Source organism: Ziziphus jujuba, chromosome 8, assembly GCF_031755915.1.
Source record: "Ziziphus jujuba cultivar Dongzao chromosome 8, ASM3175591v1".
Lineage (NCBI taxonomy): Eukaryota > Viridiplantae > Streptophyta > Magnoliopsida > Rosales > Rhamnaceae > Ziziphus > Ziziphus jujuba.
Genome location: NC_083386.1, coordinates 4,447,636 through 4,463,278, shown reverse-complemented (window position 1 = coordinate 4,463,278; position 15,643 = coordinate 4,447,636). Strand labels below are relative to the sequence as shown.

General features: G+C 34.1%; 2 protein-coding genes across 5 annotated transcripts; both read left to right on the top strand.

Moving 5' to 3' along the window:
* Positions 1 to 226: 226 nt before the first annotated feature.
* Positions 227 to 8,018, top strand: LOC107428703 (retinoblastoma-related protein). 4 transcript variants are annotated; one of them, XM_048469692.2, is made up of 19 exons: positions 227 to 696; positions 1,153 to 1,269; positions 1,417 to 1,521; positions 1,634 to 1,776; positions 1,862 to 1,958; positions 2,090 to 2,136; positions 3,191 to 3,368; positions 3,607 to 3,673; positions 3,808 to 3,987; positions 4,096 to 4,286; positions 4,405 to 5,275; positions 5,393 to 5,555; positions 5,658 to 5,730; positions 6,290 to 6,466; positions 6,588 to 6,707; positions 6,774 to 6,930; positions 7,076 to 7,188; positions 7,431 to 7,546; positions 7,630 to 8,018. In XM_048469692.2, the coding sequence occupies exons 2-19, from the start codon at positions 1,159 to 1,161 to the stop codon at positions 7,778 to 7,780; spliced, it is 3,060 nt and encodes a 1,019-aa protein (XP_048325649.1). In that variant the 5' UTR covers positions 227 to 696; positions 1,153 to 1,158; the 3' UTR covers positions 7,781 to 8,018. The 4 variants fall into 4 exon arrangements, with proteins under 4 accessions (XP_048325649.1, XP_015894767.1, XP_048325648.1 ...); XM_016039281.4 differs by having other exon boundaries at positions 1,120 to 1,269; positions 6,786 to 6,930; XM_048469691.2 differs by having other exon boundaries at positions 228 to 696; positions 1,149 to 1,269.
* Positions 8,019 to 9,224: 1,206 nt separating this feature from the next.
* On the top strand, positions 9,225 to 12,567 carry LOC107428668 (thioredoxin-like protein CITRX, chloroplastic). Its single transcript, XM_016039233.4, has 4 exons — positions 9,225 to 9,637; positions 10,073 to 10,195; positions 11,607 to 11,687; positions 12,027 to 12,567. The coding sequence occupies exons 1-4, from the start codon at positions 9,386 to 9,388 to the stop codon at positions 12,141 to 12,143; spliced, it is 573 nt and encodes a 190-aa protein (XP_015894719.3). The 5' UTR covers positions 9,225 to 9,385; the 3' UTR covers positions 12,144 to 12,567.
* Positions 12,568 to 15,643: the final 3,076 nt, after the last annotated feature.

Here is a 15,643-nt window from a genome sequence, read left to right as displayed (position 1 = left end):
AAAAAGGTGCACCATTTGGTTCATGTAGACGTCCGCACTAGAAAAGCCGAAAAGCGTCAGAAAACGACAAGTGGCAGGGGGAATGACGACACTTATTCAGTGGGGTCCTCAATCGTGTGGGGTCAGTGGGGCCAACTTTTATTCATTTATTCATTATTTTATTAATTTTCCCCCATTCCCAAGACGACATCTCAATCCAGCCGTAACGGCGACTTGTTGTGAAAAACCGCGCGATTCTCTCTCACCGAGAATCTCCAAAAGGTAGAAAAAAAAGTTTTGGCGGTAAAACAACCTAACACCCATGACGTGTCTATTTCCCATTGGTCTTCGATGTATGTATGTATGTTGGGTATGATTGGCATGCCATGACGACGCATGTTGGTTTTCCCGCGCGACCACAAGGGTGTTTTCCCCCACAAAGAGGCCCAATCTAGAGAGAGAAAGAAAGAGAAAGGGAAAGAGATAGAGAGAGAGAGAGAGAGAGAGATAGGGTTCAGAGATTGAGAAAGAGAGAGAGAGAGAGAGAGAGGGAGAGTTTTTTGCTTGTGAAAAACCCTCGTCTTTTTAGCTTTCGATTCGATCTGTGAAAACTTGGCGGTTTGCTCAGGTTTTCTTCTCTGGATCTGCTGCTTTGTGAGAGCTCAGTAAGAGATCACTCAGAGATCTCTACTGGTTCTTCTTGCTCCGGAGCCAACGGTAAGATTTTTTTTTTTTTTTAATTTTTATCATTTTAGTTCAAACTTTTTTAAATTTGTGTCTTTTTTTTTTTTGTTTTTTGGGTTATGATTTCGTTGAATTATTTTGGTCTCTAGCTAGGTCTTTCGGTTAATTAATTGGAGAGTGAAATAGTAGTATTAATTTTGGAGATAAAAAATTAGGCTTTGTTAGTTTGCTCAATAGGGCAAGGAATGCACCACCAAATTCTATTCATACGTTTTAGAAATCCTTGTTTGCTTTTTCTTTTTTTGTTTATAAAATTTGAGTTCTTTTTCTTTATTTTTTGGGTTGAGTTTTGCCCGCAACTTTATAAAATTAGCAAATTAGCCCAAATTATTTGAATTCTTCCTGGTCAAGTTTGATATATGGGTGACTATATATTAAATTTAACAAATTTTGCAGCTGGGTTTGATTTCGATTTACTGAATCAGCTAGGGTTTGATGAGTCCGCCGGCTATGGAGAAGACGGAAGATAATAAAGTTTTAAATAGTTTGCATACAGATGGTGGCATTGTGGATCCCATGGAAACTCGTTTTACCGATTTCTGCAAGGTTTTTATATTTTAACTGCTATCAGTTTTAACCTGGCTTTATATGCTTTTATGATTATCTTTATATGTGTTATACATAGTCTCTTGGTGGTACTAAATTCTATAAATTCTAAAACTATCTGTACACTGGACACCGCACTGGTTGCAGAGTGGATTATCTATGGATGAAAACACTTATATGGAAGCTTTGAGGCTGTTTAAAGAGACCAAACATGTACTATCAACGAATGTGCCTGCCATCGGAAATGGAATGGTACATTTTACTTTTTTTTTCAATTGGATAGAGTTGTAAAACTGTACGATGTTGAATTAAGGAGGTTGTTACTTTCTTTGCTAACTAAACGAACTACATTTCATTGTACCAGCCTGAAGAAGCTGAACGCTACTGGAATGCATTTGTCGTGTTTGCTGTAAAGAGGTTAAGTGATAAGAATGCAGATTATGTGCAGCAGAGTCCTGATGATAATGGAATTACTCTATGCCGGATATTGAGAGCTGCAAAGCTGAAGTATGTCCCATGTTAGTCTGGTTTACTTTGTTTCAATTTGTAAACGTTTGGTTTTGAATTTTTGCCATCCTTTTTCTTTTCCCAGCATTATGGATTTTTTCAAAGAGTTTCCTCAGTTTGTTGTTAAAGCTGGTTCTATTTTGAGTCATCTGTATGGCATGGATTGGGAGAACAGGATTGAGGTAATGCTTTATAGTAATTTATGTTTATATTTTGGGAGGGATGCTTTATCTGGTTTCTTTTACTTTGTTTTTTATATATGTTGCCAGTCTATCTGAGACTTTACTCATGCTTTTGCATTCATCTTTATCAGGCAAAGGAATTACAGGTCAATTTTACGCACTTGAGCCGTTTAATCAAGTAGATATCCTTTCTTTTGCGTATTTTTTTTTTTTCCTTCCTATATTTACATTGCTGATTAATTATCATTATATAATTCGATGGTTTGAACTTCTTCCTCTCTCATCAAGTAATTTATCTAATCTTGTATAAACTCTTATAATTAATTGCATGCTTAAAAGGTGGAACCAAGTTCCAACTCAGAAATACATTTTGTTTCTGGGAGGCTCATGTTGAAGGCAATCCCTGATCCTCTTTTTAAAGGAACAATAACAATCAGTGATCCTTGTTGATACTACTTTGCATTCATGAAATGTGCTGATGTAAGATACATACGTATGGTTTTGTGGTAGCAAATCGTTGTTCTATGCGGTGGTAGCCAGGGTTGCAAATTGGTAGTGGTGGAAACAATAGCAATGTTAATTGACAACTAATACTTTCTCTTGTTTCTTAATTGTGTTATGGATAAAAATCCATTGTATTAAATTTTGGGTTTGGTTAAAGAAGCTTGCTTTACTATTTAGATTCCAAAATGCTATATTTACAGTATAGCTACGAATTCTAACCACTTAGAGGCCACCTGGTTTCTTTTTAGTCATATGAACTATATTTTTCTAGGTATCAACAATTGCTTAGGAAGGCCATATGAGGTTTTCTACGGATTGCATTGTGGATTTGTGCAGCCTATTTATTTGCATATTGGTTTCATGAAAAGTGAAACTGTTTTGCCAATTATCGTTCAACTAAAAGAATCATTCCAATTGTAATAATTGTTTGTACCATTGCATGGGAATGGGTATTATGTATTTTAAATTTTAGCATTTTGAAGTTTGAAATCTTGCCATTGATTTGAGGAAAGAGATTTAGATAGCATGATTTGGTGAATGATATTTTTTCTTTTGATGAATTTGATGAATGGTATTTAGATATCTTGTACTGAACTGTAAATCTGGTATCGTATCATATCATCTCAATTTACCAAACAACTTGCATTTTCTAAGTAAAACTTCTATTTGTCTAGATTTTATTGAAGATCTTATATTAAATTCATATCTTCTTGTTTTAATTCTACAAGGTACTATCAACGCGCGTGCCAAGAATTCTTCTTGACAAGTGATGCCAGTATTGATACCACTGGTCATATGTCAAAGTACCATCGTTTCGGTTGGTTGCTGTTTTTGGCATTGAGGGTGCATGTGTTCAGCCGCTTCAAGGACCTAGTGACTTGCATGAATGGTTTGGTATCTGTACTGGTCAGTTATCTTCTTCCTATGTTAATAAATTTTTGCTGTTAGTTCTTTTGTGTTATAATATAGAGGATTTCTCATCCTCTTGTTAATTCTACATTCAATAAAGTTATACATACTGCGTACATGCCTACTTACAGACATACATACATACATATGCATATAAAATAGGAAAAAACTTGGTGTGGGTTCTGCATTCTGCATCTGGAAGACTTCTCTTACTTCTTGGTGATATTTGTTGCAGGCTATTTTAATCCTTCATGTCCCTGTTCACTTCCGAAACTTTAGCATCAATGACTCTCCAAAATTTGGTACTTTTATGTTGGGCTTTTTTTAGCGTCCATTTTGACACTTTGTTTTTTCTGATCAATTTATTATTTTCTTCTTTTTTGCTCTGGGTCCATCTTGTTCTTCATTTTTGTTGATACATTAATCTATATTTCAGTTAAGAAAGGCAACAAAGGCGTGGATCTGCTTGCATCCCTTTGCAACATATATAATACCTCGGAAGATGAGCTAAAGAAGACAATAGAAAAGGCCAATACTTTAATAGCGGAAATTTTAAAGAAGAAGCCTCGTTTGGCATCTGAGTGTAAAGTTGAAAATCTTGAGAACATCGATCCAGGTTCCTTTGAAAGCTTTTAGTTTCTATTGTATACAATTTTTTGTTTTGATAGCTTGGCTTTTTCTAATGCTTATTGAAGCTTCTGTTATTTGGTCCCTTGAAATGCAGATGGTTTAGCCTATTTTGATGGTTTGATGGACGAGTCTTTGTCATCTAGTGTAGATATTTTAGATAAAGATTATGATGAGGCAATTAGGAATAAGGGTGAACTGGATGAGAGGGTGTTTCTTAATGAGGAAGACAGCTTACTTAATTCAGGGAGCTCGTCAGGAGGTTCCATGAGTTTAAGTGGTGTCAAGGTATGCCTTCTATGTGCATCACATTGTTCAAATGCTATGAGGTTATTTGAAGTTTTTCCTTCTTTGTGTGTCCCTTGGACAAAATTGGTTTGACAGTGTCTTCCATATTGTTTTTTAGAGGAAATATGATTTGATAGCTTCTCCAACAAAAACAATTACAAGTCCACTCTCTCCCCATCGCTCTCCTGGTTCTCATGCTAATGGAATTCTTGATGGTGCTAATTCAAAGATGGCAGCTACACCTGTGAGCACTGCAATGACAACAGCAAAGTGGCTTCGGACAGTTATTTCTCCACTTCCAGCAAAACCATCACAGGAGCTGGAATGCTTTCTTGCATCATGTGATAGGGATGTTACTAATGATGTGATTCGCAGGGCAAAAATAATATTGGAGGCCATATTTCCGGGCAGTGCTCTGGGAGATAGTTGTGTAACTGGGAGTTTACATAGTGCTAACCTCATGGACAATGTCTGGGCAGAACAACGAAGATTGGAAGCAGTCAAACTATATTTTCGGGTACTGGAAGCAATGTGTAGAGCAGAGGCTCAAATTTTGCATGCTCCTAATTTGACCTCTTTATTGACTAATGAGAGGTTTCACAGATGTATGCTTGCCTGCTCTGCTGAATTAGTTCTTGCAACACATAAGACTGTTACAATGTTGTTTCCTGCAGTGTTGGAGAGAACTGGTATCACAGCTTTTGATCTTAGCAAGGTGATAGAAAGTTTTGTTAGACATGAGGTATCTCTTCCTAGAGAATTGAGACGGCATCTAAATTCATTGGAAGAACGCCTTTTGGAAAGTATGGTATGGGAGAAGGGTTCCTCAATGTACAATTCTTTGACAGTTGCAAGACCCTCTCTCTCTTCAGAAATAAATCGTCTTGGTTTATTAGCAGAACCGATGCCATCTTTGGATGCAATTGCCGACTTCTCTTGTGGAGTGTTGCCTCCAGTACCTTCTTTACAAAAGAATGAGACGTCACCAGGTGGACTTCAGAAATCTTTTACTAATTCCACAGTGGAAATTTTTGTGGTAGTATGTGGAAGTAGTAAAAATTAGATTCAACTTATCCAACTGATCATATACATATTTATTTTTCCAGGCCATAATGGGGATATCAGGTCTCCAAAGAGACCAAATGCAGAGTTTCGAAGTGTACTAGTAGAGCGGAATTCGTTTACATCACCTGTGAAGGATCGTCTTCTACCCTTCAGTAACCTTAAATCAAAGCTTCCTCCTCCCCCTTTGCAGTCTGCATTTGCAAGGTACCATACTTGATCCCAGGAAGTGCCAAACTAATTTATTTGCTCTGTATTAAATTTTTCAATGTTTTTAATTGGATTCTACCTTTGTTGTATGTTGTAAAGTCCAACGCGGCCAAATCCAGGAGGTGGGGGGGAAACATGTGCAGAAACTGGAATCAATATTTTCTTTAGCAAGGTATCAGACTTTAAAATATACATTCTCTGTTTCACTTACTCAAAAAGATTAGAAATTTTCTTCAAGGTATCATGCTATGTTTAAGATTTTTTTGAGGCATCTTTTGCTGGATTTTGGAACATGGTAGAGGGATGTAATGAGGCATAAGGCCATTGAGGTAATTAGTTTTGGAAACTTATCCTGACCACATTCTATGGAGCCATCCAACCAAGCGTGTATTTTTGTTAAATTGCATGATAGATGTCCCTGGCGATGACAAGTATATCTTAACAAGCTGATTTGTTCTGGACAGACAGAGGATTTTTGGTTGTATTTTCCAAGTGAATGCGTCTGTACTGCTCTGTGTGCCTCTTTTAGTTGTATATAATTTTTATGATTTTCATCTTTAGCAATTATGTTGTAGAAATTGCTTTGGTCTTGTGAGAATCCATATCTTATATGGTATGTGTTTTATCATTGAATTGCCATTGAATTTCATTAGGATATGATTCTTCTGGCTTTTCCTTTTCTTTCTAGTTTTCTTTTTTACTGCTCATCAATTGTATTTTTTCTCACCTAGATTATTAAGTTGGCTGCTGTCAGAATCAATGGTATGGTAGAAAGGCTGCAACTGCCCCAGCAAATCAGGGAGCATGTCTACTGTCTTTTTCAACAAATACTTGGTCGGAAGACAGCACTTCTCTTTAACCGCCATATTGACCAGATTATCCTTTGTTGTTTCTATGGTGTTGCAAAGGTCTGATATCAGTAATTTGTTACGTGTTATTTTTTGTTCAACCTTTTTTTTTTTTTTTTTTCCCCCCAAAAACATTTGTTTTCCCTTTTTCTCCTTACTCTTCCATTGTTCTGGATTGCAGATTTCTCAACTTAGCCTCACCTTTAGGGAAATAATTTACAACTATAGGAAGCAACCACATTGTAAACCCCAAGTTTTTCGCAGTGTGTTTGTTGATTGGTCATCAGCACGTAGTAATGGGGTATGATTTCTAAGCTTACTCTCTTCTTAACTGTCTATTACCTAGGCAGATCTAACCATTCTAAAGGTTTGGAAGCAGAGACCAGGACCGGAGCATGTTGATATTATTACATTTTACAATGAAATATTCATTCCTACAATAAAGCCTCTGCTGGTAGAGCTTGGACCTGCTGTACCAAGTGCAAAAACTAGTAGGGTTGCTGAGGTGAACAATAACAAGGATGGTACGCATTTCTTGTTCTTGCTTTTTTTTTTTTTTTTTTTTTTTTTCGACTATATTATTTCTGTAATTGTTATACTGTTCTATTTTTTAGTTTATTCCTACATTCAGTTTGCTAATTGGTTTTCTTTTGCCTCCTGGCCCATTAGTTCCATGTCCAGAATCACCTAAGGTATCATCTTTTCCAAGTCTCCCCGATATGTCTCCGAAGAAAGTATCTGCAACACACAATGTCTATGTTTCTCCATTGCGGACGTCTAAGGTATTTGTTTATGTTTTTGGACTCTTAGATATCCATGATGTTATGGTTTTTCAAAAAGCCTGATCAATTGTGCTTAATATATGCATGAAATACCATTCTGTGTGCGAGGTGTTGTTGGCCATATTGTTTTGCATGTTTACTATTGGCAACATTATTCATGTTCATTCTTTAGATCATGGTCCGTCAATAAATTATAGTACTATTGTTGGTCTTTGGGTGAAAATTTTGAATTATGTCTACAGATGGATGCCTTGATCTCAAATACCTCGAAAAGCTATTACGCATGTGTTGGAGAGAGCACTCATGCATACCAGAGTCCTTCAAAAGATCTGACTGCCATCAATAATCGCTTGAATGGGTATATGCTTTTTTTCATGGTGCCGGTAAACTTTTTTTCCGGGGTGCAATTATAATGATTTCCCTCTTTTATTCTGTTTTCAGTACCCGGAAGCTCAGAGGCACACTCAACTTTGATGATGTTGACGTTGGCTTGGTTAGTGATTCTATGGTGGCCAACAGCCTGTACCTTCAAAATGGGAGTTCTGCATCCTCATCAGGTGCGCCACTGAAAACTGAGAAACCCGATTACTAATTCAATGGATAACCTTTCTTTCTTGTATATTCTTACCTCAGTCCTTCCTTGGTATATCATAATCCTTGCATTATAAGTTTATGACACGGGGTATTGTACGAGCGGTGAGTTATTGTAGAAAAAGCCGCCACTCACCCCTCCTCTCCTCTTCCCATGTTCTAATGTATGTTAGCTCCCAAATTCAGAAATTTGTAGCTGCTTTGATTAATTTAATAAAATTTTTTAGTAGCTTGCTTTAGTGAAAATTATTTTTACTTCATTCTCATCATCCAATCCGTCTGTAATTTCTTGGTTCTACTGGTGATTGTTGTTGCGTAAATTTTGTCTCCGGAATTTCCAAATACAATAAGGCCAAAAGTCCACAACATGTTTTCTTTTTGTTTCCAAAGAAAACGTTCTGTGGATTTTGTATCTGAATATCAAATGAAGAAGCTGATTAACCAAAAATAAACGAAGAAGCTGAAGGGAAACAACTGAATTGTTACTCTTATATTGTATCTCTTCTCAGTGGAGGTAAAGTTGGCTAACATAACAGAGAGTAGAGAGGTACTCTTTCCGTGAGCAGCTAATTGTAGGGAAAATGCCATTTTAATTTCGTGTTTATTCTACTTTTAACTAATAAAACTGCTCCCGCCCATTTTTCTTTTCGTTACTATTTTTTTTGGGGAAATGCTGGTAGTGAGGAAATTGAAAAACTAGTAAAAAATTATTAAAGTAAACCAAATAAAACGCCAAAAAGGATCAAATTGTGCAACAATTATTGTCTCGTTTGTAGGTTAAAACCGTCGAGTGACAATCAACGTACCCGATGCCACCTCAAGTACTGAACCTCAAAAAAAAAAAAAAAAAACCAAAAAGAAAAAGAAAAAAGTTTGCTTAAATTGAACGAAAGTTATACCCCAATGCCTTGTAGAAATGGTTGCTTAAATTGAAAGGGTTTGTCTCCAATGCCTTGTAGAAATGGTTGCTTAAATTGAACGAAAGTTAGACCCCCCAAAAGAAATTAAAAAAACAGTTTGTCCTTTTTGTGTGTGTGTGTGTGTGTTTCATTGAAAAAAAAAAAAAAAAGAAAAGAAAAAAGAAAGTAGAGTTTGATATTGGTTTTTGTTTTGTTTGTTTGTTTGATAAAATTCAAACACCAAAAGACTTTTTTTTTCCCTTGCCCGAGTAAATAAGACCAAAACACCTGTTCGCGATCAACTTCACGTATGAGCAAAAGGGTCAATTATTAAGGGCGATGGTGGGAGTGATACGACTTGTAAAGAAAAACAACTTAATATTAATTTCCATTTTAAAGAATTTGTAAAAAAACATCTACTAGTTCGTACCGGCGTTCCTAAATTTTCGCTTGCAACATGCAGATTTTGCCAAAACAGGGAGGTCAATTTCGTAATTTTATGTTGGCTATATAAATTTAAAATTAAATGGACTATAACTAATTCGGGGTAGGGAAATCTTAATTCCTAGAACGACGATAGATTTTCCAATGTGCCAAACAAGGATATTAATTATCCACAAAACCAACATGTCGAGTTGGGTTTTGTAGTTGCAGCTGTCTTCTGCAGCTAAACCCCTCTCCCTTCCCCCCCTTCTCTCTCTTTGTAGATGGCTCGTCTTGAAGCTCATATAACTTCTCGCAGCATTTTCATGGCCAATATCTCCCCTATAATCTCATCAATGAATGCCCAACTGCCATACTTTTCCTTTCCACAATCCTCCATGAAAATCCAGAAGCAAAGCTCACTCTTTTCTACCAACCCCACCTTAAAAGACACAAACTTTTCACTCTCAGCGAACCCAAGAAAGCTGCTTTGCAAACCTCCTCGCGGCAAGTATGTTAGAGAAGACTATCTTGTGGTATGTCATGCCCTTTATGTGTTGAAATTCTTCTTCTTGTTTAAACAATTATAAAAGAAAAAAAAATTGCTTTGGAATTTTCGAATTTGCTTGTGCATTCCATTTATGCCCCTGGTTCGTGACAGGATTTGTTTCAAATTGTTCAAAAATTTTACTTTGTTCTTTGATGTGCCATAGAAGTCTCTTTTTGGTTCAGTTTTGCGTTTCTTCCTGATGAGAGTGCACTTCCTTTTTGTTTGGAGGCCAAAATGGTGATATCTTATATAATTTTGATATTTGTTATAGTGACCTCTAATGGAGGTACAAGGCAAAGAGAGTGCATAGAAAGACTAAAAAAAGAAAATTAAGAGGACCCAAAATTATTGGATTTTGATATTCTTTTTTATCTGTTAAGTTTGAAGTTTAACTCATGTATTTGTTATTTTGGGAGAGCAGAAGAAGCTTTCAGCTCAGGAGATCCAGGAACTGGTAAAGGGAGAGAGAAATGTACCTCTTATTATTGATTTTTATGCAACATGGTGTGGACCCTGTATTCTGATGGCTCAAGAACTCGAAATGGTATTTTTGTCTGTTTCAGTTTTAGACTATCAGTTATAAGCTTTGGAAATGATTTAGATGTTCCATAAGGTGCAAAATTTAAGAGGAATAAAAAAAGGACTTTGCGTTAATCTTTTTCTTTTGAGTAATTGAAGCTTAATACATAATAATTTCTGATGGTTATTTGGCTACTAAAGAAACTTAAATCATTTAACTTAAAATCATTTTGTTTTATTCTTTTTAAGAATTAGTTGCCTTGAACTTGCCAATAAATGTATTTACATATTGCAAGAAGCTCTTTGAGATTTTGAACCTTTTTTTTTTTTTTTTTTTTTAAATTTTTTTTAAAGAAAACCAACTGCTATTATTGTTTCATGTTCATGAGTATATTAATTCAAATCTTTTAGAAGGGAAGCTAGGGTGAAAGTTGCTCCAACAATGACAAAATCATTTAGGCTCAAACCCCTATTTTTCAACGCTCATTCTCACAAATCATATTTGCTTTTGGAAAATGCTGGATTCAGCAGTTTTTCTTATTGAATGAGTCTAGTGTCATCAGTTAGTGGGTTGGCAAAAATCTTGCCATCCAGATAGAATATTCCTAAAAATTTATTGTTCTTACTTCTTAGTCTATAGCATTATTATGAAATTTCTTGAAACTTGTTTCAAAGCAGGATGTGAGAACGTGAATACAGCATGACTTTTTTTTTAGAACAATATTTCTATTGTTGGATATTTGGAATTGACTTTCAATCAACTATCTTTTAATTTTTGTATTTAAGAGGGATAGAAAATTTTGAGACTTTGTTTCATTAATAGGAAATTTTAACCATTAGATCTACTCTACTATGTTTTGAACCATATCTAAAGCTGAGCTATAATAAGTGAGGGATTCAGATTCCAAATCTGCTTTCTTTTGTATTTGGGATGTAATAGCATTAGTGTTGTCTATAAGAAACCATTTCAATTATATTTTGATTGTAATTTAATCATATCAATGGTGAGAATGGTTGTTAGGTCTCACTGGATTTGGTGCTAATTTAACATGGTTTAGATTTATCTTATCTATCATTTTATGAATCGTTTAACACGCAGATTATCTTTGGAATATAGCAAGGTTCCATATTCAGGATTGATAATAGCCGAAGTTAGATTTGATAGCCCTTATCTCAGATATACAGACTATGAACTAACACTATTTGCCGTACTGTGACTATTTGTGAATACATTTTTACTGCTGTGTTTGTTAGGTCTTATATTTGAATCGTAGAGAACCTCGGTTCTGGTAAATTATTGTCTGCATATGTGATGCTTATTTTGTTTCTGATTATTTTGTTCATTTGATATGTATTGGTTTATCCAAATTCTAATCTCATAAATTTTTTAGAAGTAAAGGTCATTCAATAAATCTTAACATGAATTCTTATAACAGCTTGCTGTGGAGTACGAAAGCAATGCTATGATTGTTAAGGTTGACACAGATGATGAGTATGAGTTTGCACGTGACATGCAGGTAATTACTTTTCCCTTATCTTTTCTTTATTCTAGATCTGCATGTTGCACTAGAATATTTGTTGATAGAAAACTTCTGGGATCTGTGAGTTCATGAACCAAATATAGATCCAGTTTGAAGTTGGTATTTGTAGCTATACTTATCCGTGGAAATTCACTTATTTGTATCATGCCTGTTTTGGGGTTTAGCAGTCTAAACCTTTTACATTCTGGAAGAAGTTACCTTGGTGTTGATTTGATATAATTGCCATGTATGAAAAAGATTGAGTTACCAGTATAAAAATTACCATTTGAAGATGATAAATGCGAAGTTTTTCACTGGTTTACTCCCATAACTCAGGTACGAGGCTTGCCTACACTTTTTTTTATCAGTCCCAATCCAAATAAAGATGCAATCCGGACTGAGGGGCTTATTCCAATTCAAATGATGCGGGACATCATCGATAACGAGATGTAATGCAAAGGAGCAAGAAGATGATTTGCCTGTTGCTTGACATATTTTTGCGTGCCTCAAGCTTCATTTTTGGTATTGCCCTTAGCTTTCTGTCTTCTAACTCAAAGCTATGTTTAACTGGAGAAATGCCTTGAAATCGGACAACATCACGGTCAAATGATGAGAAAAATGGGACGATTAACCTGTTTGGATGCAAGGATTTGCACTGTGCTGGTGGAAACATGTGAACTGAGAAACTTGGTGCAGGGATCAATGTGCCTAATTTTTGTCTTGTTTTATTTTTTGTTGGACTACCAATTGGTCAATAGAGAGTGGATATGAACTCTAAACCCTTTTTCCTCTTGTCAATTCACTCAATGAAAATGCACATATGTTAGCAGATTTTTGAGATTACATTGAGTAAAGGATAAGGAAATTGTTGCTTGGATGGTTACGTAAGAAGAATGAAACACATTTTTTGGCTTTCATGGTATTTATGGATTACATAAAAGGAATTTTCCATATTCTTAATAGTTATAAGATTCATGTGTTTTATCATGTGCAAGTATTCATGGATACAGCACAAGGGAGTTAGAAAAAGGAATGGTTTTTAGTGATTATGAGGCGTATGTTAAATGTGGAGGGGTAGATTAGGAATTAGGGAAAACAAGCACGAGCAAAATAACAAAAATGTTGAAATAGAAAGGTGGGAGTAAAAAGCCATCTTCATAGGACAACAAATGGACGAGTAAGCTGTTTTCAATCCAAAGTCAAAGAGGTCGGCTCAGTCCAAAGTTGTACTTAGCCGGCAAAGTACTATAGCTAACCCACCAAAAAAAAAAAAGTCACACAAATAATTACTTAATTTTTAGAAATTCCAAATTGATTTTCAAACTGTTTACCTTCCCTTCCTCAAAATGATTATAATGGACTTTATTCAAATTAAAATTAATTAACATTAATTGGGATATTTGACCTCGATTATTTAAAATTTTTAAATTCCTGAAAATTAGAATTTTCTTATTAGTTACAACTTACAAGTGCTAATAATCACCAAATTCACTAATTTAATCATGTATTAATTTTTTATTTTACAATTAAATTTAAAAAAATAAAATTTTGTAAATAACTATTTAAATTATCATATAATACATAAATCTTTTTTAACAATATAGATTTTATTGCTAATAGACATCAATGATGACAAAAAATTTAAATTTTTCTTATGTTGGGAATTCCGGAAATGTACTCCTGAATTTGCAAAAGAATAAAATTGGTTAAACAAATATTTTTTTTATTTAAACTGGTTATTTTTTCAAATACAATTTTTTTTTTTTGGTTTTATCTATTTATTTTTTTATCCATAATAATTTATTCATTACAAAACCTAAAATTTATTAATTATCATTAAAAAAATTATATAACACATGATATATTTGAAATTCTTTTCTGGAATTATAAATAATTTTCTATAAGATTGCACGCCAATAATAAAATAGATAATATGTATATATATATATATATATATATATATATATATATTCAAAAAACAAAGGATATTGAATAAATCTTTCATTTACTAAACATACATTCAAGCAACATCAAAAATAAATAAAGATAAAATGAAAATTTTCATTATTCTACTTCTTTCCTTTGTCAAGTCAATGTATTAATCCAAATTTTCTTCTCATATTCAGTATTACAAAGTTAAAAAAAAAAAAAAAAAAATGGGGATACTAAAATTACGAAAGAGGACAAATGCGGCAGCAACGCAGCCGCACCGCTTCTTCTACACGGACTGAACGACGACGTTTCCAGGACCATCGATGGGAGAGAAAGCCAAGAGCATCAGAGCGGCCATAATACCAACCGGGAAGAAGAGAAGCATCAACGGCGGAGGAGGCAACGGCGGCAAAAGCAACGGCAGGACCACCATTGAAACCGCTACAAACGTCAGCAAAATAATCGAACCCGCACTCATACATCGTACCATTTCCGATCTCCGATCATATCGTAAACAGAAAATGCCACCTCAGAATACAACACCACAGTATCAATTCCGAGCTACGTCGTCTTTTTTTCCTTTTCTTTTTTTTTTCTTTTTTTTTTTTTTTTTTTTTTTTGTTTTCCAACCGAATTCACAGAGAGGTTTTTGAGGGTTCGATTTGCAGGTCTCTTGGTATTTTAGTAATGGTTGAGTCAAAGAGAGAGAGAGAGAGAGAGAGAGAGAGAGAGAACGTGTTTGTGAAAATTCTCAGATGGTGGGTTTGTGATTTTATAGTGCCTGGCAAATTGAAAAGCTTGGGTTTGACGAAAGGGACTGTTTTTCTATTTTTTTTTTCTTTTTTTAATTCTTAATTCTCTATTTTATTTTATTTTTATTTTAAAAAGAAATTAAAATATTATTTTAATTTTGCCGAAAAGTGAAAATCCAGCTTGGGGCGTTGATCCGAATCAGACAGAATCAGAGCGACAGATCCCGAGATATTGAAGCCGATACGTTTTTCACTATTATCTTCTGCAAAACTATTTTTTAATTTTGTATTTTTAAAATTAAAAATTATTAGTTTCGTCGTGTGGTATTTTGTAATTTAGTTAATTTATTTAATTAATTAGTTGATTAATTTAATTTAATGTTTGGTCAGTGAGTGGGGTTTGATTAGAGTTGACAAGTCAAGTTGAGTTTTAATTTTATTTTATTTTTTAGTTTATTAAAGTTTAATCTTTTTGGTTTGTTTTTTGACCCGTGTTTCTTATATAATATTGGATTTATTGTTTTTGGGGTAAATTAAGCACAGGTTTCGTGTGCATTTTTTATTTTGAATAATTTTTCCCTTTTGAAAGTCATGCAAATGTGCTTTATACATGTTTATTTATCAATAAACCAAATAAATTTAATTATGCCATAAATAAGTGATACTATTTCAAGAAGAGAATTTTGGTCAATATTTAAAAAATTTCATTTGTTTTGAAGTTCATGAAAAGTATACATTTTTTAAACGATTCCAAGAGCCTAATGGAGCATTTATTTGATAATACACCACAGTTCATAATTGACATCTTTTTTTAAAAAAGAGAGAGAGAAAGATAGAGAATTAAGGAATAATTTTAAGTAAAGTACATTCTTATTGACAAGACTAGGAAAACAAAAAAATGTACTGGGAGAAAGACAATGGGATGGAATAAAATTATTTGTGAACTTGACGCACAACCTTTTTATTAACTTTAAATGTGGAATTTTTTGTTGTAGCAAGTAGGAATTTTGAAGGATTTAGAGAGGAAATTAGAAATATTTAATGAGGTTTGAAGGATAAACTAGGTGATGGTTGTATCTCTTCCCTTAATCTCCATTATGGTTTATGTAATAGCCTTTTGTTATGAAGAGTGTTTTATTAGATTGTTACTGTAGCTTCTGATTAATGAAATTCATAGTCACAAAAAAAAAAAGGACAAATAAAATGTCAAGAGAAAAAAAAAAAAAGAAAAAGAAAGTAGAATTTCATGATATTGTCTCACCTAAAGAA

Bases quoted from the DNA above. Each gene is read 5' to 3' on its own strand.
- LOC107428703 (XM_048469692.2), top strand. From the start codon at position 1,159: ATGAGTCCGCCGGCTATGGAGAAGACGGAAGATAATAAAGTTTTAAAT. The intron at 1,270-1,416 runs GTTTTTATATTT...CACTGGTTGCAG, and splicing joins GTTTTACCGATTTCTGCAAG to AGTGGATTATCTATGGATGA. The intron at 5,731-6,289 runs GTATCAGACTTT...TTTCTCACCTAG, and splicing joins TCAATATTTTCTTTAGCAAG to ATTATTAAGTTGGCTGCTGT.
- LOC107428668 (XM_016039233.4), top strand. From the start codon at position 9,386: ATGGCTCGTCTTGAAGCTCATATAACTTCTCGCAGCATTTTCATGGCC. The intron at 9,638-10,072 runs GTATGTCATGCC...TTGGGAGAGCAG, and splicing joins TTAGAGAAGACTATCTTGTG to AAGAAGCTTTCAGCTCAGGA. The intron at 11,688-12,026 runs GTAATTACTTTT...CCCATAACTCAG, and splicing joins AGTTTGCACGTGACATGCAG to GTACGAGGCTTGCCTACACT.